Source organism: Anarrhichthys ocellatus, unplaced genomic scaffold (assembly GCF_004355925.1).
Source record: "Anarrhichthys ocellatus isolate YVR2014 unplaced genomic scaffold, GSC_Weel_1.0 scaffold73, whole genome shotgun sequence".
Lineage (NCBI taxonomy): Eukaryota > Metazoa > Chordata > Actinopteri > Perciformes > Anarhichadidae > Anarrhichthys > Anarrhichthys ocellatus.
Window position 1 is genome coordinate 1179983 of NW_022280103.1, and position 23314 is coordinate 1203296.

General features: G+C 42.7%; 1 protein-coding gene across 6 annotated transcripts in view; it reads right to left on the reverse strand.

Annotated features, from left to right (window-relative positions):
* plppr5b (phospholipid phosphatase related 5b) overlaps positions 1-23314 on the reverse strand; it is a 99500-nt gene that overhangs the window by 12777 nt on the left and 63409 nt on the right. For all 6 annotated transcript variants that reach the window (XM_031873684.1, XM_031873679.1, XM_031873685.1 and 3 more), the window contains 2 exons: positions 16033-16283; positions 2540-2716 (listed from right to left, as the gene is read on the reverse strand). In XM_031873684.1, the coding sequence (XP_031729544.1) occupies positions 2540-2716; positions 16033-16283 (428 nt within the window). The remainder of the gene's footprint in view (positions 1-2539; positions 2717-16032; positions 16284-23314) is intronic.

Below are 23314 nucleotides of genomic sequence, written 5' to 3' on the forward strand. Positions count from 1 at the left end.
ACACACACACACACACACACACACACACACACACACACACACACACAGCAGAGGACAGAGATGGGTGTGTAACTGAATTCCAAGGACTGATAGAGACTCCTGATAAAGAGAGTAACCCAAGAATGTAGGTCACATGTGTGTGTATGGGCTTTTTCCTGTGGGCATTACTGAAGCTATATGATGGATGTGGGTGCTCCTCTAATAAGGAGCAAAATGTGGCTTTGAGGTTCAAAATGAAATAACCAATTTCAAGTTGGCTGAGCAGAGAAGACATACAGAAACTCTTCAGGGCTGCAGTCCATTATATCCTACAGAGCACTGCAACCTGGGAACTTTGTGTGGAGGGTCATGAAGCTTAGCAGCAAAACTTGAGAAACATCTTTAACCATAAACAACCAATCAGGTGTCCAGTCTGGTGCTTATCAGGCTCTGCCCTCCTGGACCAGAGCTCTTCCCCAGGCCACAAACTCAGCTATGTGACTATAGCTGATCAGATGAAACTCTTTGTGCATTAAATTACATTACCGTCATTTAGCAGACGCTTTGATCCAAAGCGACTTACAATAAGTGTATTCAACGTAGGTATTCGAAGTGCCTTCTGCTTCACTTACAGTTACTGAGGCTGTATTGTCAGGCAGCTTTACTACAAAAGGAGAGTAGGCTAACTGAGGCATGATAGACTTGTTGGCCACTTGGGGGCAGTGGAAACATGCCGTGAACACAACGTTGGCATATCATCACATATTAAGTTTATATGGTAAGTTGGGTATTGACACAGTTATTGAAACGCATCCTGCGTAGAAACTAATTAAAGTCCAATATTCTCTTTTAGCTCGGTTTTTGATCTCCACTAACTCTTGAGGAAAAAGACGTGTGTTTTAGCTGCTGTTTGGTCCTGAGCAGGTAACAAATAGTTCGAAGAGCTTTTTCTCTGTTACGAGCTGACTGCTGCGGCAATAAAAAGACAGAAAAAGATAAAGGTAGTAACATCTAATGGAGCTTCACCAGACCTAATATTAGAAGTAAATGAAGACCCAGGTAGCTCCAACTTGTATATTGACATATTTGGTGTGTTTTAAGGCTTAGGTTCCTAAATGTTGGTATATTTATTCATATTAATCTTTAATTTAACCTTCTTTCTTTTTTTCTTTTTTTAATTAGAAGGCCCCATTCATGAGTTTAATTCCCAAGACCTAAAACCGTGTTGCTATGCACCACAACCCATCTGCAGGCTCTTTAAAGGTTTTATTGCTCCCAATATATATCAGCAGTCTCTTGTGGAGATAATTTGCACATATAAAATAGCATCCCTGCCAAACCAGGCCAGTCTGTTCTTTGAGTTACTGTTCTCTGTGATAATGAGAGCTATTTGTTTGAGGCAGCCATGTTAGAATGAGAGCAGGAGCAGGAGGAGAGGGGAGAGGGGGGGGGGGGGGGCAGAGGGTGGAAGAGATGAAGGATGAGGAGTTTCTCTGGTATTAAAGAAATAGTGTTGTCTTTGTATTTTTTTCTATCTACGTCCATCACTAATGGAACGATAATGTTTTCAACCAGGGCCAACATTAATGGATCTCTGTGTGAAGAGGCTGAGCCTTGAGCTAGGCCTTATCACAGACTCTCTCTCTCTCTCCCCCTCCCTCTCCAAGCCCGTGAGCCACAGCAAACAATGTGTCGGCCTTTCTCCGTCCCATGTCAGAGCAAGAAAGAGGATGGGGGGGGGGATTATCTTTTGCTGCTGCTGCTGCTAGGAAACATGCTGTATCTAGGGCCCACTCATCATCACTGTATGTGCATTTCATGATAGTGTGCAGCACAGCTGCAATGCTCTTTCACCCTGATGGATGTTGTACGTGTGAACTCTTTCTTCATCTTTGGCTAATGGCTAACTTTTTAAAGTTAGCCATTACAATTAATTGTTGTTCTGGTACTGAAACCAGTATCAGCCTAAAATGCTGGAACAGGTACCTGCGAGTACACAGGAACAACAAACAACACGAGTCACTCGCTACCCAATCCGCACATCCTGCCCCTCCTCCCACGGCGAGAGAGAGTCAAACAAACACAGGACTTTCAACCAGGAGACCGATGTTTGTGTCCCAATGTGTTGTTGAGTTATTGTGAAGTTAAGTTTGTGAAGTGTTTATGTATTTTACTTAGTTTGCATAATTATGGCAACCATGAGGTTTTTCCTAAACCTAACTATGTGGTTTTGTTGCCTGAACCTTCTGTTTCCTTAAGAGGTCGTGGTGATTACACGTACTTCTGTGAATCTGTGTTGTTAAAAACATGGAGGAGGGTCAAACAAACACACAGGACTTGAGACTCAGGGGGCCACCGGGTCGGATTCTGGTGAAATCAGATGAAATCAAGCAGGTTCACCAGAAACTCCTTCAGCTCAGACTCCAGCAGAGACCAGTCCACCGTGGACAGACCCAGATCTGGCTTTATACCTGTGTCTAGATGTTGGTGGGATAACATCATCCAACAATCATCCCTCTACACCTCTATACCATATGACCTCTGTTGGGTTGAGTCTCACCAGGAAAGCGGCGATGGCGGTGCCGATGATGAAGCCGGCGATGACGTCCGACCAGTGGTTGCGGTATTCAGCCACGCGGTTCAGACCGGTGAGGAAGGCCAGACACATGAGCCCGAGAGACAGCACCGGCTTGGCCAGACGGGTGCCTTTCGCCTGCACCGTGCACGTCACGTACATCTGCCAGGGAGGAGAGGTGACGGGGTTACTGGAGATCATCTGAATGTTTAAACATCTTGTAAAATCACTGGTTCCATCACATGACTTAATCAGATAGGAGACATTGTAAAACTCCTCCTCCTTTGCAAAACGATTCTGAGAAAGTCGTCCACGCTCAAATAATACGCCACTACTGTAACAGCTTACTCACCTGCTTCAGACAGTCTGCAACTAACACTAGTCCAGAAGCCTGCAGCGAGGCTCACAGTAGAACCCACATTACAGCAGTATTAGCCTTCACAGGCTCCATATAAACTTTATTAACAGCAGTTAAATACAAAGCAAGGCATTAGGCCATCGTTTTACCTGTATTTATGTCACTATTAGAACTCATTTGAATCCACATGAATTCACTCACAAAACCTGCAAACATTAATGAGGTACCTCACATTTTTTGTCATAAAAGTCATTGTATAGTATTTCATAAAAAAGGAAATGTGATAGTATAATATGTCATAAAACTGTCATAACAAATTAAAATAGTTGAGTATGATATTTAAAGTCTTTAAAATGTATATGTCATTTTAAAAATCCTAAAAAGTTATAGAATTGTATGTCATAAAAAGTCATAAACAATCTTTACAAGTTAATGTATAGTAAAGAGTGCCATAAAGAGTTATAGTATATACCATTAAATGTACTTTTTCTGACCCCTAACCGTTGCAAATGATAAATGGTGCTCATCAGCTGCAGCAGGGAAGCAGAGCTTAAGAGAGGGAATCTGAGGAACACATAACTGCTAATATTGCTCTGTGTCTGCTGCATACTGGCATTTTGAATTGTTTTCTATCACCATGTCATTAAAGTAAGTGGGAAATATGTCAGGTGTTGTGTGTGAGTGTGTGTGTGTGTGTGTGTGTGTGTGCGCGCGTGATAGTGTGTGTGGTGGGGGGGCAATCTCTGAGTGGTGACGTAACCTTTCATAACGTACATTAGTCCTAACCGGTCCACAATGTCATTGACCTTGCAAGGTTCAGGGCTGATTAAAGACAGTAGATGGCGTTTTGAGCCATTCTCAACCAATGAAATGCTCATTTCTATAGATTTGTTAAGAGACGTCTATATTAACAGCAGCATTGATGCATTGATGCATTTCACCACCATATACTTTAAATTTACAGCTTCAAAAACAGGATTTAGAGTGCAGGTACTATTCAAATGATTCCTGGAGAGTTAGCACTTTGTTCCGTAGCCTAGTTGAACTAGTTTGATTTCTGTTTGCTAAAATAAATGAACTGCAAATCCATAAAAGGTTCGCTGTGCTGTGTGGAGAGACTTGTCTGTCAGTTTTGTTATGCACATAACGGTTTAATTGTGTGTTTAAATGTGCGATGAAACAGGTGAAAAGTGTGTATAGGTTTGACGGCTGATGTTTGGCTCATAGAAGCCGTGTTAGTGTGTAGATGAGCAGTGATGTCAGAAAGCACCACTCAACTCATACTGCATGTTTATAAGGAGGAATCTCTTTTTATCACTCAATATGCTGTCTCAATAGGAAAATGCTGAAAATCCACATTATTTTAGTTTGACTTTCAAAACTATTGTGGAAGTTGCTGTGCTCCTAATGTTTTATTAAAAGCTCTGTGGTGAAATGCCACCAGACAGCTGGGACTGTGTGTAAATAGGAGCCGATATGTTAAGTCTCTCCTCGGGGCATCTTTCTATTTTTCCACCGCTGTGTTTAGAGAAGGGCTGGCAGTTCTGCCACTGGAACTGCAGGATGAAAAAAATATATATATATCAGGTTGAAGAAAATAAGTGAAAGAAGCAGATGGAGAATAATAGAAAGAAGAGGAGAGGAATGACAGGAGAGAAGGAAAGGAAAGGGGAGGTGGAGGATGATACCCAGAGGGAGAGAGACGTAGGAAATACATGAGGTGAAGAGAGAAGGAGAGAAGGTGAGGAGAAGGACAGAGGTGAGGAGATAAAAACTGGAGAGTAAATGAGAGAGCGGGAGAGGAGAGGAGCAGAGTATAGGAGAGGAGGAAAGAGGAGAAGAGAGGAAAGGAGCAGAGGAGAGGAGGAGCATAGTAGAGGAGAATAGATAAAATGACATGAGATGAGAAAAGAGGAGAGGAGATAAGATGAGAGGAGGAAAGAGGAGATAAAGAGAGAGGATAGGAGAATAGAGCAGATAGGAGGAGAGGAAAGAGGAGAGGAACTAAATGACATTACGCTGTACTCCATGATAATATACTGTTTTTCAACAGGAAATACATTTTGTGTAAAAAGCATGCTCGTAACAGAGCGAAGTGGAGCAATAGAGCCTGCAGCATCTTCCTCCTCTCCTCCTCTCCCTCTGGGCCTCAGATGAGCTGCTGTAAATAATGCATCATTATCATAAGTTCTGTCACGCTGTAGTCCAGGCGGCTCAACACTTATCACAGACGAAGCATTTCTCAAATGAAATGAACTGAATCCAGTGACAAAACATCGTGAAAAGTGATCAGATAATACTTCACAGCATTGCATCAGGGCTAAAGCTGCACATAGGCGTTGTCCTTCTTTGAATAGTTGCATGTTCATGTCTCTGATACGGTATGTTCTAGGACATCATCGCTAACAGCCAAACACACCCTCAACACTTCGTCAGTTCGAATGACAATAAGAATCAAGACGGGTGCTGTTCTACACATGGCTCCTAACATGACAGCAACGTTGTAATGATTAGAGTGAACATGCAGCCTGTTGGGGTAGCTTGGTCAGTGGCTGTTATTCAAAAGAAGTTTTACATATACTATATTGTAGCTCATTTTTTCATGACTTTTAAGTATTTTGTTGTCAAACAGATGTAGACCAACGACTCAGCATGACTGGACTGATTTCTCACCAGATACAAAGCACACTCACACACGTTTCACACTTCCAGTAAGAAGGCAAACACAAATAGAAAATGTGGCATGTGTCATGATATCAGTCTTGGACAAGTTGGAGGGAGGAGGGGCAGAGAGAGAGAGAAACAGACGAATATAGACCCGAGGAAACATGTCTATGTTTGGCTCTAATCACTAATCTGTTGTGTTAACGCAGCAGACAAGGAGATTAAGCCTAATTGTATTTTTCATTAGAGTGCGCAATCTCTTCCAAGGCCAGATCAAGTGTTTCCATGTCTCTCTCTCTGCAATTCATTTACTCTGCATCTCTTAATAATTCAGGACTTAAATATATGGTGCTTTCAGGGAGCATCCTGTAAGGTTCTTCAGAGTTATGTACCGTTAACAGGTTAATCCTCCATTTACATGTTCACGTCTTCAGTGATCATCCACACATCCGGCTCAAAGGACACAGTTGCTGTGGTAATGGGTCATATTGCGGTCCCTTGACACATTTAGCTCTCTGTCCTTAGACTTTTGTTGTTCTGTAAACTGCTGCTCAACTGATATACCGATAGACATTGTCATTGGAGACACAAAGAGCTCTACTTCCATGGATCAAGGGATGGACTGTTTATCGCACTTAAGTGTTCTCTGCCGAGTTTTTCGTGGGCGTGCGAAATGCACTTTTATGCCGTGTTCGCAGCAGACACAAAGCAAATTTTCTCATCAGTGGATTTCACCGAGTCATATTTTCAAATTCTAGCAAGCCATTAATATACCAGATATAAACAAAACAACGACTTGATAATGCAGATTTTTAAAAAGTCTGAATTCATGCTTTTTTAGGTCTGGCCGCAAGATGACAAACAACTTTTAAAATGCTTGTTTTCTGAATGGAAAGACTTGGTTGGGAAGGACAGGTGGGTCGCAGGAGATTTTTATCAGGGTCGCCAAATAAATTGGTCTTTTATTTAACATTTACATCTGCAGTTGACCTTTAAGTCACATGAGGGAGCCTGAATGTTGGTATTCTTCCAATAATTGTATTCTACTTTTAACATTCAATCTAATGTGAAAGGCTAATGTACAATATGTTTGCTTTACTGATGAGAGGAAGTTAATATAATTAAACAGTCTGTTGACAGCCTAAATGCATTTATTAGGTCCCATTTATTAAGTATTTATTATTTATTTATTTTATTTATTTGTTTATTTTGCAGGGTTAATGCACACCAATCAACAGTTAAACTGTAAGTGAGCCAGAGAGGCTAGTTTTTATCTGCTGTCCCCGGCCAGATGTTTAAAAAACAGATTACAAAATTTCAAATAGAAATGGAATTAAAATGTATAGATAAACAGACAGTAACGTATAGACAAAACTAATACACATATAAGCAAAAGAAAAGTGTACATAAGACACTAGAGCAGAGCAGACATAACAGGCTGCAGCATGCGTCAGGCAGAACAAACCCACCTACAGTACAAGCACACATATTGTTATATGTGTGCTTGTACTGTAGGTGGGTTTGTTCTGAGGCACATAACAAGTGGAAATGTTTTCCATAACACGTGCGTGAAACAAAGTCATTCATCAAACAGACATCTTTTCTAGATGGCTGGTTTACCTGTTCAAGGCCATAATAGGTGTTGAGGAAATGGCAGTAAAAATAGCCGGGCATGTTCATTTACACATTTGGCTTTTTTTTATTATCTTACAGATAATGTTGGAAATTGGGTCGCGGTGGTTGGTCATTTTTAAAAAGTGATTGCCCAGGGAAACATTTTTTTTTGAAACGCTGCGTTAGAGGATGTAGGTGAAACCCCAACTATGTATTGTGCAGTTTGGGAGCAAGGAGGACAAAACCGGTTTGTCTTAAAAAGGCGCGGCAAGATTCCAAAGAACGTCGCTGGAGCGCCCTGACACGAGTGCGCTTGCATGGCAGCTAAGAGGGCTGCCGACTACCTTGCGTTTGGACGAAACATGATCACTTAGGCAAGACAGGTCGCAAATCTTAAGTCTTTATTGTTATTTTATAACCTCTAATAAATAAAACGATTTGATTAGACACAAAAAGTAAAGAAGATTTAAAAAACGCAGTGAGTGTGAGTGGTGAGTGGGTTGAAGAAGAGCTCTGCACTCTGTTGCACTATATTTTTCTGTCTTTGTGTGTGTGTGCACATGATGTGAGCTGACCTTAGTCACTCTGTAAGTGATTCTCTCAGCAGTTGTTGGATAAACTGCTCACAACAGGCTTTGTTTTATTTTATTCTTGATTGGTTTAATTCTGTTAATCGGAGCAGAGGGCACTACCGGAGGTTATGTTGGTGTTTGTTTGTGTGGCCAGTGTGTGTCTGTGTGTGGCCTGCAGCCAGCATCCCTAAACTAATCTGTGCTGTCATGATTCATATTACACTGACAACTGTTATCAGGTTGGATCGGTCTTGTATATGATGTGTGTGTGTGTAGTTTTGTATCACAGAGAAATGTTTAAATATTGATAACATTTAAGTTAAATTATCCATTTATTCAAGAAACAAAGAATGTCTTTGTAAAAGAGTGGGAACATACAGCTCCACTGCAGTGTATGGAGGTAGACAACATTCAAAGATGCAAGTCCCCTCTTGGAAATTAATTAAAAAAATAAATAAAAAGGACATTTGTAGTAATATTTAAGACTTTAAAAGTAAATTTACTATTCCAGTTTTTTTTTTTGTTTTTTTTAAATGACCAGAAACAGAAGTCCACATAGACTCATAGGTTAGAGTAGCATGACAGTCTTGGTAATGTAGGAATATATATGTGTGTGTGTGTCCGTCCTTCACCGGGTCAAGGATCTTTCTCCCTGTGAGCCTCGTATGAGCTGTCACATGCTATCAATGCCATCACTCCTAGTTGACTTCCATAACACATACATGTTGTATTATAATGTTTCCCTGCTGGACATCATTTGACCTGAGACTCTTCAGGTCAAATTGATTTGTCTTTACAGGCTTTTCCGAGCGGTTCATAGCCGTGTGCGCGCTCCAACCTATCTCGCATTAGCAGCTGTCGGCTCGCTCACTATATCACAGGCTTGTCGGCTGAACCGAGAAGGGGACATCACAAATTCAACCTCCGCTCGATGCTGCTTCAGACATCAATATCTCCGTCTTGCCAAGTTCAAATGGTGTCCTGTTGGTGTGGCTGAGGGGGACCTGTTCAGCCTGTGTTCATATATCAGGCTGATTTAAAGGGCGATATCAGCAAGATATGTCACCTCATATTTCAAATGGTAACAGGTCCAGTCAGAGTGGTCCAACACTGATAAGATGGACACAATGTATTTTTCCTGAAAACATATTTATTCAGTCAAAATACCACGGCAACAAACAAACAAAAGCTGGGGACTAAAACACAAGCTGGGGCTCACAGCTGGATAGAAGTCCTCCAGACAAACAGTCAAAACAGGCTCTGTGTGCCTCTGTAAGTCTATAAATGCCACATTGTATAACCAATACCTGACAATGGGCATGCACGCTCTCCCTGCATGGCGCAATCACCACTATCCACAGGCATGCCCACATGTTTTGGGGGAAGCCGACATTTGAAAGAGTGGATATGCTTAATGGAATTATGTGAAGTTAGAATGTTTGGATTTGTAGCAGACAAACCTAAGCTTCACCTAGAAACCTTTAAACATGAATCAGCATCCATCAACACTATTTAAAAGGAGACATATAATGCTAAATGCACTTCTTCATGGCTTTCCAGGATGATGTGTCTGCAGACCCCCTACACATTATCTGCTCCATCAGATAATGTGTAGCAACGAGCTAGTCAGATAGGATGTCCACCTTCTGAATCAACCTCACCGTCCTCCAATGTAATGCCCTCGCTATAGCAGACTTGGTAACATGGTACAAGCAAAGCAAGCTACTTATTCTGTTGTTGGCTGCAGGAACCAACAGAAGGTTCTTCACGTAGTCCCATCATCTGAGGATGTGAAGACCCAGTGGATTACCTTTCTTAATGAGGACCTGTACAAAGCAGCATTCACTTCCAAACTGAAGCTCAGTATGGATCAATACCGGCTGTCTGTGACCCATCTTCAAACTTGGAGCATTAAGTTTTGTTGTTTTTATCTTGTTTTAGTGTTTAGTTTGCAGGTTAGCATGTTGAAGTTAGCGTTAGTTTTTCAGCACTGGAGATTGCTGCTACGTAGAAACCCAAATTAAAAGGTATAATACGTCTTCTTTTAAGGAGTATCAACATTACCATTTGAAGGAAAAACATTTATTCATTCATGTTGAGAATAAGGAGGATGAATATTGTGATATCAGCCTCATGTACAGATTAAACAAAGCTATAGAGGTTGGGAGGTGTATTTTTGGACTTAAGACAGGACCAAGTTAGTCATCAGGGCTTTCTGCCAGAAGGGATTCATTCTTACCCAAACTCTGATCTTTTCCTAAACCTAACTAAGAAAGTTTGTTTCCTGAACACAAACGTCTCCCAGAGCACTAATGAAGCAGCAAACAACTATTAGCTCTGCAAAGATGTAGTGCAGTAATGTCAACCTGAGCCGAGAATGAAGTCGCTCTCCCTCTGTGTGTGTTGTAATCAAAGCTTTTCTGTGATCTGTCCAAGTAGCTGGGCCACCCGCCCTTACTTTTAGTGCATGTGAGTCTCTCTGTTGTTCCCCTACTTGCTAGCTAATCGCCGCCGGTCTGCACTGCTTTCATAAATTGGTTACAGCCGATAACGCCATCCTGACCAACATCTGTAATGCTACATTTCTACTTGTTGTGAAGGAAACGATCATAAGCTTGCATTATGCCGGCACACATATCCTCTTGTTCTCTTGTTCACATGTGCTGTGCCTCAAGGATAAAACCTATACATCTGTGTGTCTGTTGTTACACAGATAAAGCACTTCTTTTACTTCTTTAACTGCTGTGGCCTGCACGGCCTGAAACAGGATGCTCCAGTACACAGGCCCCCGCCCTCGATCACTCTCTTTATAACTCGCTGTGATCTTTAATCGGTAGCGCACACTTCTACAGACTCTTTGTGACTCTGTGTAACTGTGCCTCTTCTTGCAAGAATAAATACTTTTAAAAGACAAGTTCTGTTTGACGATATTCTATGTTTCATTTTAAAAAGACTCAACAGCGGGTAAAATCATTTTCCACCACAAATCATCGTCGTCGTGGAAGCGCAGCGCAAACCCCCCTAAAGTAGTAATTGGTATTTCTTTAATGAATGAATATGTCTCTTCTGAGAATCCTGTGGCATTCTTAACAGCTCGAAGGGGTTTCATCTGGAATCAAAGCAGAAACGTTGCAGGTACCTCTGATACTCCCTCTCTTCTTAATCTCAAAGTTTGGGCTTGCTGGCTGAGTGGAAACCTGGAGGGGACATGAATACTTAAGACGAAGCAGAGGCAGGTGCTGTATCCGACCGCTTGTCGAACCTCGGATTCAAGAGGAGCAGTGCGGATTCCGTCCCGGCCGTGGAACAGTGGACCAGCTCTTTACCCTCGCAAGACTACTGGAGGGGTTCTGGGAGTTTGCCCAAGCAGTCTACATGTGCTTTGTGGACTTGGAGAAGGCTTTCGACTGGGTCCCTCGGGGGTTCTTGTGGGGGGTGCTGTGGGAGTATGGGGTGCCGGACCCGTTACAACGGGCGATCCGGTCTCTGTATGACTGCAGTAGGAGCTGTGTCCGCATTCTCGGTAATAAGTCAGACACGTTCCCGGTGGGTGTTGGCCTACGCCAGGGCTGCCCTTTGTCACCGGTCCTGTTCATGACTTTCATGGACAGGATATCTAGGCGCAGCCTCGGGGCGGAGAACATCAGGTTCGGGGGTCTCGGGATCGCCTCTCTGCTGTTTGCAGATGATGTGGTCCTGTTAGCCTCCTCGGATCATGACCTCCAGCATTCACTGGGGCGGTTTGCAGCCGAGTGTGAAGCGGCGGGGATGAGATTTAGCACCTCCAAATCTGAGGCCATGGTTCTCTGCCGGAAACCGGTGGATTGCTCCCTCCAGGTGGGGACGGAGTGCCTACCTCAAGCGAAGGAGTTTAAGTATCTCGGGGTCTTGTTCACGAGTGAGGGTAAGATGGAGCGGGAGATCGACAGGCGGATCGGTGCGGCTGCAGCAATAAAGCAGGCGCTGCACCGGACCGTCTTGGTGAAGAGGGAGCTGAGCTGGAAGGCAAAGCTCTCAATTTACCACTCGGTCTACGTTCCTACCCTCACCTATGGTCACGAACTCTGGGTCGTGACCGAAAGGACAAGGTTGCGGCTACAAGCGGCCGAAATGAGCTTCCTCCGTAGGGTGGCCGGGCTCAGCCTTAGAGATAGGGTAAGGAGCTCGGTCATCAGGAGGGAGCTTGGAGTCGAGCCGCTACTCCTTCGCGTCGAAAGGAGTCAGCTGAGGTGGTTCGGGCATCGAATTAGGATGCCTCCTGGACGCCTCCCACTGGAGATTTTCCAGGCACGTCCAACTGGGAAGAGACCCCGGGGAAGACCCAGAAGACGCTGGAGGGATTACATCTCCCAGCTGGCCTGGGAACGCCTCGGGATCCCCCAAAATGAGCTGGAACATGTTGCCGGTGAGAGGGAGGTCTGGGTCAGCCTGCTTGGCCTGCTGCCACCGCGACCCGACCCCGGATAAGTGGAGGAAAATGGATGGATGGATGGATGGTGCTGTATCACAGACCAGTATCCCAGAGATTAATGTTCATATTGTATGATGGAGCACCTCATGTTTCAAATTTATTGTATTTCCTCAAATGTTCATAAAAACAATTCAATGCACCTCGTGTGTCTTAAAGGCAGGGTTTGTAATCTTTAAAAACATTTGATCATATTTTTGTGCAAATTCTGATAACGTCCCAACGGGCTTATTACGGACCTGCAACTGTAATAAGCCCGTAATGTCAGAATGTCATGATTGGACGGGCTACCTGCCTGTCAACCTACCTACCTTTCTCATAGACTGTATATAAGAACTCATCGTGATGTCACCCATTGGCTTGTGGACTAACGTTATGAAGCCTCGATTTTGGCGATCTTGCCGTCGCCATGTTGTTTTATTTACCATATTTGTAATGCGAAATTGGGACTTCCTAATTCAAATGAATCAGAAGGTAGTTCTGCAATGCAATTCATATTTACTGTCCACATTATATTTAATGATGCTGTGCTTTTCATTTCAGTGGCAAAATGGACTGGGCAGAATACACCGTTTTATAACCAATAGGAATGAAGTTAATATAGGCTGTTGAAAAAAACACGCAGTGACATTTTCTGGACCAAATGATTCATACATTGCAGCTAAAATAACACAACGTTACAGTGTAGATTCAGGCCAAAATATTAGCATATGTAATCGGAGGTCTCTGCATGGCAGTTATATTGCCATTGAATGGGGTAATTACAGCTTCATTTCGATAAATCCTCGGGTGCGGCGGATGCTGGATGGCTGTGTTCAGCCCTGGCATTGCTGTAATGACCGAGACAATGAGAGTTTGAGGAGGAGTAAGCATCATCTCCTCAGAGCTGTGTGTGTGTGTGTGTGTGTGTGTGTGTGCGTCCTTGTGCCACTTGTATAAGTGTCTTTGTGCAAACTGCATGTAACGTCCTAAACACCGAGCTGTACACAGACAATGGCCTTTGCTAAATGACCTAGATAACAGAGGCAATCTGCTCTCCCCATCGCGCTCAGAGTCACTGATGGTCCAAAGCCGTGCTTCCAACGCTCATGGGCACTCAGAGATTCAGGTATTCCATAAACACATTACACTAATTTGATCAGAAAATATAGCCATTTGTGTGTTTGCATTAGCACGTCCAGCATGCATGTGTGCTTGTTTGCATTGGCCTTCACATGTCCATTGGAATTAAGCGTTGTTTCAAAGCCACGTCTTCTGTGAGCGTTTGGGTGAAGATGACCTATTTGGAGCTTCATTCAAAGCTCCGTCTTCTGAGAAACTTCTCACTGAAACTTGTTTCGATTTCACAGGAAGTGGGAGAATGTTATCTTAACTAACACAGTTTTTTTATATTTCTGAATCATAATGGGTAACTTTCAAAAGTCATGAATCCAAAGCCTATTTAATTGTTTGTATTCAGACTTTAGATGATGCTGCTTGCCTGTATTAACATATAGATACATGAGTATAGAATATCTAACATCTGATCCGTCCTCAAGTTTCAGTATTCTCAAATCTGATATCTGTTAGGGAGACCGTCACCCCCTCAAATGAATTCTGGGAAGCATCCCTGTCTCACTGACACTTTCTGTGATCTATAACTGGGCAATAAGACAATCGAGTGAGAAATGAATCGGGGACTTAACTGTGATAATCTTATTAGATATCAGAGAGATTAGATGCAAGGTCACACACACTATGGAAGGGAAGAGTGCAAACACTTTGACATGACGTGGTTCAGAGGAGAGGAAGGACCTGGTGCACGAAACCTAGCTCTGCAATAATAATCCTTCCAACAGGAGCTATTTGGGGTGCAGATCGATCTCTATCTGCGTATAACGTATGAACAATTTGCCCATGCCTCATAGAAGAAAACTCAAACATCTAACTCCCAGAATGCTCTACTGTAGATCAAGGTTTGGTTTCTTCACGTGAAAGACATACAGTCACACATCCACTAACTCCAACTTAGGTTTTTAGCAGATTTTGATAGCAACACTCACTGAAAATGAAGTGAAAACTGAGGGGAAGCTGAGACTCCTGGGATTTTGCCCCTTTTTTATAACTATATAACTGTATCTGAAGCCGGTGGGTCAACAGCTGAACCAGCTGCTTTAAAACTGATGGTGCAGCATTCTGTGTGCAAAACCATTTTGGGCTGAATATTATTTGCATAAATATAGAACTAACATTCTCAAACATACAAGAAAGAGTCATTTGGGAGAGAGAACTGGAATTGCAAAACACTCTCTTGGTCTGATTTCCTGCATAAACTGTTTTGGCAGCCGTGCAATAACAAGAAAATAGAATAACTTCAAGATAGGATTGTTTTACTCACCTCTCAAGACATTATCTGAATGACATTCAGCACCTACGTATATTACCTAAACACTCCTTCAATACTGTGAATCTGCTCGTGTTTGCATTAATCCAATCTTTTTTTTAAATAAGTTTCTGTTTCTCTTCAGTTCTTCCTGAATGTCAGTGGCAGTAAAGAAGTGGGCATAGTTACCATGACCTCACCCATTGCTTTGTGGACTGCAGATTTGTAGCCTTGAGTTCTGCATTTTGGCCGTCGCCATCTTGTTTTTTTGCAACCAGAATTGACAATGGGTGAAGCCAAGTACAACCAAATGCTGAATAAGACTTTTTTTGAATGCAACCAAAAAGGTTACAATGAACTTTCATGAATTGAAAACACACTGTAGAAGGGTTCACTTTTTTTTTTAACGAAAACATGGACAACACCCAAACTGGACAACGCCGTGGTAGAGACCTGTCAAAAACAAGGTAGCCCCGCCCTAAAGCATACTCTGCTTTATGGTCTGTTTGACTCTAAATGGACCATCATTTACTAAATGAACATCATGCTGTATTGAAGAAGACTTGAAACTAGAGATTGAGACCATAAACTCATGTTTACAATGTTTACTGAGATAATAAATCAAGAGAGAAGTAGAGTCATTTTCTCATAGACTTCTATACAACCAGAGGAGTCGCCCCCTGATGGACATTAGAGAGAATGCAGGTTTCAGGCACTTCCTCATAGGCTTCACTTTTCAGAGGTTGCCGCCTTGCATGAGAAGACATATCCATGTGGTTTACCACCACTGGCCTTCATCCAGGAATTCACAGAACCATAGTTACATTTGTGAGTTATGTTTGCTTAGCTTCATACAAAATACCCATCCCTTTTCAAAGGCAATTGAAATAAGTAGTTCCACATTTTTGCGAAATATTCTTATTTTCTTTTTTTTCCTGAAAGTTAAATGTTCAAATTGATCACTCTCATATCTAAATATGAAGCTATACCCAGGAAGCAATCAACTTAGCTTAGCATAAAGACTGGAAGCAGGGGGAACAGTTAGCCTTCCTCTTATCTCTAGCTCTTTATTGTTAGAGCCAAGACTTACATCATTCATAATGATGTTCACCGCATTTGACTACCTGCTTACAAGCTGTCAGATGATCAGAAATAGTAAAAACAAGTTTGTCCAGATTACCCTAAACTGCTTAGTTGGGGGTCAAACTGTGAAAAGTGCAAGTGAAATATTTCTAATTATCCTTTCCTATTGCGTAGGAAAACTCAACTTCAGTGAGTACAGATGAAAGATGGGGCAGACAGTGGCTCTTCTAAGCTGCTTACAATGGACAGTTTGGGTCATAATTTTACCGTCCCCCTGTTTTCTCTTCCACATAAGTTTGGCCAACCCGTCTGATCAGCTGACTGACATTCCCAGATGTATGAAGAAGAATAACTCACAGCCAGGTAGAGTGCAGCGTAGACACTGAGGGCGGCCTCCTTGGATGGGAAGGTCTTGCGGGCACGCAGGATGTCGTCCTGGTTCCCTGTGCAGGCCTCCTGGTGGCTGATGTAGCGCAGGGCCTGCTGGCAGCCCAGTGCCGTGTAGTTGGGCTTACAGACCGTCAGGAAGTAGGGCGCCAGGTTTCCTGTCACTACCTGGCCCGCATTGACAAAGATGTCAACGGTGAAGAGGCCGAAGGTGTAGACTCCTGGGAAGAAAAGAAGATGTTAAGAGGGATGCATGGCACAGATGGAGCTAGCATCAGCAGCAACGTTTGTGAGTAGTAGTAGTTCACTACTGAGATCCATCAGTATATTTCATATGATGTCATATTAAGGTACTTTCAGACAGCAAGGGGGACCAGGTCACTGTTTTTGTCCTCGTGTAATGAAATCTTCCCTCAGAGGGAATGGTTAGATAACCTACATCATACTTAACATCACTATTGGCTCTAACCGGTTAATCAAACTTTGAAACTGATTTTGCTCCAAGGCCGTTTTTGTTAATTGATCTGTTCTGTTTCCTGCAGATGTAAGCATGTTTGATCCAGTGAACCAGTAGAATGAGCTCATGAGTTGTCTTACGATCGAGGTTTCTATGCCATTGTTACAGGGTGAGTCACAATCACCTGAGACAGCGCTGTCAAGATAGCCGTGCACGTTAATGAGAGCGGCAGCATCCTCTCTCTCTCTCCCGGCTGCTGCCTCTGACCTCAGTGGGGTCATGAAGGCAGACGCAGCTATTGACATACCTTCATAGAGACTACATGTCTGTGCATCCCAGAGCTTCTACATAGAACCAAGAACAAAGGTCACTAAATCTCTTGGAATTCTGGGAAAAATAAGCTAAACTAAAAGAAAAGATTTTGTACAAAATGTATGTCTCTTAACATTATATTATAGTATCCATTTTTAACATTGTAAAATAGCATGGGTCAGCACTTTTGTTATTCTTATGTTCACTTATCTGCACAGAATATTGTTGCTAGACAAACCATTTATTAGATTATTTTCATATTTTTCTTCCGAAGCTGTTCCACCATGAACGACTACAACAATCTTCAAACCTGTACGTTTCTCTCTGATGTGAGATAAATAACACAGATTTACCTCTTTAGTTTTAGATATCATTTTGTTAACAATCTCCCAACCACACAGGCTGGGAATCCTCATCTTGCTTTGTATGAAACATCCTGTGGTCAGTTTTCTATTAAATCTCCAAGAGTTATCTTGTGGAATGAATAAGTACATTTAATGGATTCCTCTGTGTCATTATCTATGCACATAAAAACACTTATAAATGCTTACATTATAAAATAACCCACAATGATTATGGTTTCTCTTCATTACATGTTGTAAAAAGTGTTTCCTCTCTCCAGCTCTATGATTTTAATTACATAATACAAGTTATTTAGGGAAACAACAGATCAAATCTTTTTATAAATGAAGAAAGTTGTTTGAGGTCTTTTGTTGTTCAGACTAAAATTAACATATTTTAACCAGATGGTGAATCAGAAAACAGATCTAATACAGGTGCTGGTCATATAATTAGAATATCATCAAAAAGTTGATTTATTTCACTAATTCCATTCAAAAAGTGAAACTTGTCTATTATATTCATTCATTACACACAGACTGATATATTTCAAATATTTATTTCTTTTAATTTTGATGATTATAACTGACAACTAAGGAAAATCCCAAATTCAGTATCTCAGAAAATTAGAATATTGTGAAAAGGTTCAATATTGAAGACACCTGGTGCCACACTCTAATCAGCTAATTAACTCAAAACACCTGCAAAAGCCACTGACCAGCTACTTTCAGAGTGAAGGTGAGGAGGAATGCACCAAGATTTTGTGGAAATGTTTTGGAGAGGAAAGCACTGAAGTGTCTGAGACATTTTCTTTTCATCAGTCACATTCTGTTCAAGCTGATGACTGAATTGAAACAGAAACTTGAGAGAAGGCTGAAGGACAGGTTCTTTGGCTTTACTGTGAACAGCAAACTCAAGCAGCTACCAGCTTACCTTGCAAAGAAATGTGAGACAGATTTTCTTGTTTTCTATGAAAGAGCAAAGAAATGCATAAGTGACAGATACGACTTCTCTGAGACCAGCTTTCATAGCAAAGTGGCAAAGCTTGGCCTCACAACTGCTGTGCCATATGAAGAATACAGTGATGCTATCCAGGCCTGCAATCTGAAAGACATTGATGTGGATGGACTGTATGAGGAATATGCCATGGTGGAAGCTTCCTTCAGCTCTCCAGAAATGGAAGGTTGCCACAGTGAGGAGCGATATCTGAAACTGTTTTCCAAAGCAGATGTACCACTCGTGAATCTCAGGAAGGTCAGCGCCTATTTTCTCCATCCCATGCAGCAATGCACACACAGAACGAGTCTTTTCAATGATGACATCTGCATGGAGAAATGAGAGGAATCGGCTGGAGGTGGACAGTGTCAAGGCTGAGCTGCAAGTTTGTGTCAATTTCACCTTTCCCTGCACAGACGTGTACAAGAAGTTCCTTGGAGACAAAAAACTCTTGGATGCAGCAAGGAAAAATCTGAAGTATTGCAAATAGAGAATCAACTATTTGGTGAGTACACTAGTCTTATGTTTTATTTCCCAAACAGACATACACTATGATGATGTTGTGTCAGTGGCATCCACTTGATATGATGCAGTTTGTTTGCTGTGTATTTAATTGAGCAAATATAGGCTACTAATTTCCTGTAGGAAGCTCTTAAGCCAAATTGATTTCTATCTGATTTGATTCATCTGATTTGATGAATGGGCTACATATAATATGAATATTCATTGGATTTAAAACAATACAGATTTTTGAATGCTGATAACAGTATTGTTATGTGTCCCTGCAGGAGATGAACAGGCCCAGGCGCGGTGGGGGCTTGGCGACCATGATGACCGAGGTGCTGTTGAGCTTCTGCTGAGGGTGAAGGTGGAATTTGCTTGAATACAAGTGGACTGCTGCACACATACACGGATGAAGACACTGCACACAAGTCCCCAATAGACTGAATCACTTCAGAAATTCTTTACTTTTTGAGCCGTTAAATGTTAACCAAATTTGTTTGGTTTTCTTTATGCTTTTAAAACATTCATTTATCTGTTTATTATTTATGTGACCTGTGATTTAATTTGTACATTTTAAGTCTACAAATGTTATGCTTTGTGGCACTCGGCACAGTGGTCAGTTTTTGAACACCACAATGTATTGAATAAATACAAATACTGTGAACAAACACTTTAAGACTATTTTTTCCTATTCTGTTACACATGCATCATGTAGCAATCACACAAAGTTGTATTGTAGAGGGGAGCATGCCAGAGTCCTATGCAATTATTCACAGCTTCACTAAATACCGCAGTGTCCTCCTTTTTGGTCTTATGGATCTGGTCGCTCTACTCACCAGTCTCCGAAAAAAAGACACATCGTGTTGAGACACTGGCAAAGTGCTTCATAGAACATCAACGGCGGGACATAAATCACTCAAGCGGTTTGTCTTAGATTCCCTCCAACACCAGACGGAGCCCGTTCATCCCACAGCAGAGACCTGCTGATCCTCACACCTGATGCCGCATAAAACAGGTACCAGGAACTCAATCCCTGCTCCTCACCCGTACCAAACACACACGCACACACTGTGTGTAACAGTCACCCAGGTGCCACCGTCCATTCTCCGTGCTCTGAACCAAAGCAGCCAGGCTTTACGTCTCAGTGATTGAAGGGCTTTAACAGGAATAATTGCTTCCCTCCTACGAGAGCCCGGCCCTCTGTCACACTAAATTACCAAACGGGCGCTTAGTCAGACAACTCTATCGTACACACGCACGGAGAGAGGGTTTCACCACAAACACACACGCATACACTTCCGGGCTGCATTATGTGCTGGTGCAACAATAGCAGCTTTTTCCAATCACCGTCAAGTGTTTGTGCTGCTGTAAACTAATTTAACCCGAGCTTTGAAGCGCCTTTTAGCTGCGAGACACTCGTGAAAATGGGCGGCCAGGCGTCACGGCTGTGGAGCAAGGCAGGCCTTTTCATCTTCTCTCGCACGAGTTCTTATTTTTTAATGTCTTAAGTCTTCGCCACCACTCGCTCGCCTCCCGTCAGCCACAGGGAGGAGCGGGGCTGAGGCTCCAGATGCTGACAGGTCCATTTTCCTAACAAGCATCAAAATGGTTTTGTCCAGGCGTTGTGTGATTTGCTCGCCGCATGGCGCACGGTTCCGGCGCTGTCCCACTTTCTGCACTCCGCTCTCCCTCCATCCTGTCTGGCTTTGGGAGCACAGAGAAGGATGACTGAATGTGCTTATTAGAGCATGAATATAATCCAGTTTGTCTGCTTCAAACACCATAATCTGCTGCAGAGCCACGCTGTAGCCGTGTAGCCACGCATGCTTGTTGGATGTATTTCGTGTGTGTGTGTGTGTGTGTGTGTGTGTGTGTTGGAGGGTGAGCAGGGTTGAAGCAATGCACCTCTTCTTTGATCTGGTGCCAACATCTCCACAGTGCTGCAGTGGGATGAACGGCCCAGTCAGTCAGGAAGTTATCACAGCATCTCACACTCCTTGTGTGCTCACTCTCACAGCCACACACACACATGTGTGTGCTGGAGAGAGAGAGACAGTGGATGTGCTCAGAGCAGACAGGTGTTTTCAGAAATCGGCATTAAAGTGGAGTGGTAGTAAAAGTACAATGTAGGTTTCATTTTGTATATGAATAAACTCTGCTCAGTAAAAGTCCCGTGTCTTGTTTCCCAGCTGCCAGCGGTGGACAAAGTGAACTAACATCCCCAGAATGAGGCTACAGATCTGACATTATGACAAAGACGTCTGTGTACTGTGTTAGAGATATCTACGGAAAGAAGCATGCTAACAGCTAGCCTGTGCTGAAGCAGGAAGGGTTAACACAGTAAGATGGTGTCAAAGTATTCCATTTATGTTTTGCATAAGAGCAACATCTGAGGCTATGGGCACAATGTTCATATTGTGATGAAGCGGTCTGGTCAGAGTAACCTGTCAAACGTGCGTTGACATTTTTATGTTTCTTGTCAGAAAGCCATGTTTCTTTGTTGTCTGTTTCTAATCCACAGTAATACCAGCTGCAGGTATTGAGGTACTGTCAGATTATACACATATTTGATTCGGTATCTAACCTGTTCAAATATGTTTTGCTCAACTGCAACTGAAATCACACCAATCTAAAATCTCTCCAAGGATCTAGGCTCTTTTTTATTCACTGTTCTCTTTTAGTTTTTACAGCTGCACCATGAGAGCAGCCTTCTTACCGTCACAATGGGCATCAGTGCAGCGATGGGATTGAATCAGAGCAGTTTACAAACTGCAAACACCCACTGAACACACCAAGCATCAGTAGGATGAACATGTCTCAGTCACAATACAATCGTCACTTATTAATATAGAAGTGATTCATATTATTTCAGTGTTTCTTTATATCCACAACCAGCTGCTGTTTAAAGTGTCACTTTACTGCTTTTGTCTGAGTCGGACAGAAAAGAGTGTGTGTGTGTGTGTGTGTGTGTGTGTGTGTGTGTGTGTGTGTGTGTCACTGTGGGTTTGGAGCTTAACCAACACCAGCCCAGGGATGTGTGAAGACACGTGGATACAGTGTTGGAGGTGGGGCCCGTTCATCCCTCAGTGGCGCATGAAGTAAGTGCAGCTGAGTAAAGAGTTACCGGGATCCTCCGACGATCGTCCACATATGAAGCGCACCAGCATTTCCTTTAACCCGCCTCCCAACCCATGGGTTCATTCACAAAAACTGAGGAAAGAAAATAACTCAAGATTCGCATATGAGGGAATTCTACAAGTCTTAAAGATTAAGTGTGCTTCCACACCTTGTTTGGTTCCGGTTAAAATGAACTCGGGTCCATTTGCCCCGTTAGTACGGTTCCCTTTGGGCTTGTGGTTCAATCGAAACCCTGGTGATCAACAGCAGAAGTGAGGCCGCCTGTTTGTGGTGTGAAAGCAACCGAACCAACCACAGGATTTCATGATAAATCTGCGATCCTATCGATCTGTATTTAAGACCATGTATATGAGCGCGTCAGCCCGGGTATTTTGATTAACGGCTCAAAAGCTGTTGAAACTGCTGTGCTTGTATCCGACTCTGTGCACTTTGTCAGTTCATTAAGTCCATTAAAAAGTGTGTGAGAGCAATAAGCCTCATGCACGTGTCCGTGCGCAGCAGGAGGTTTCACACCACTCACCTCAGCGCTCAGAGGGGCTTCTGTACATTCCGGTCTCTACCATTATTAATCATAACATGCATTTGATTTGCAGTCTAATACTACTAATGTGTATATTCAGTTATCAATCAAAGAACATAAATATACACATCAGGTGGCAGCATGATGGATTGTAAATACATTCGCTCACATTGTCATAGCAATAAGATGTACACATTACAATCCATATTTTTAGTGTTTGCAGTATTTAAATAAATACAACAATATCGATTCATTACTTTTATCGAAACACTTGGTTCTATCAAAATTCAAAGTTCACAAAACACATTTTAATGTGCAGCTCTAACACAGGAACTGATGAATGTGTCTAGTTCGTTTGGAACAAAGTGAAGTAAGATACGGATGAACACATGAGGGAGGAAAAACTGCCACGATCAAACTCAAGCTTTTAAATGCAGAAACACAGCAGCAGCAGCAATGAGCGTGGAAGATTCCCATTCTGAGAGACAGTGATTAGAACATGTTCACAGAGCGCTCATGGTGCGGAGCAACCTTGGGAGGCGGGTCAAACATCGGAGGGAAGTTTCTGTGCCGAGTGGAATCACACTGTCAAGAGCGGAGCTGTGGCGCGTTCAGCCGCCATCAACACTTTGAACAGTGCAGTCCCTGGAGACGCTGCTCTTACTGGCAGAGGAGTGACGGAGATTATCAAACGTTAATGCTGAGAGCTGGAGAGGTGGAGAGGTAGGCAGGGCACTTCTGTGGGACTGTCGCCCATTGATTATGGAGGACAGCTCGGTGAACTTAGCTGCTGTCACAGACTGTTGTGCGTATAAACAACACGGGCTTTTGGTGATTCATAAGTAAATCAAGAATGGAGATGGCAGTGGCAACAACATAGTCACCACAACTGCACTTTAAAATCCACCCACAAAATTGATGTTTTTTTCTTTTGGAAAATCTGATGTTTTCAGGTGGAGCTGTAGAGTTGATCGCTACGTCATGCA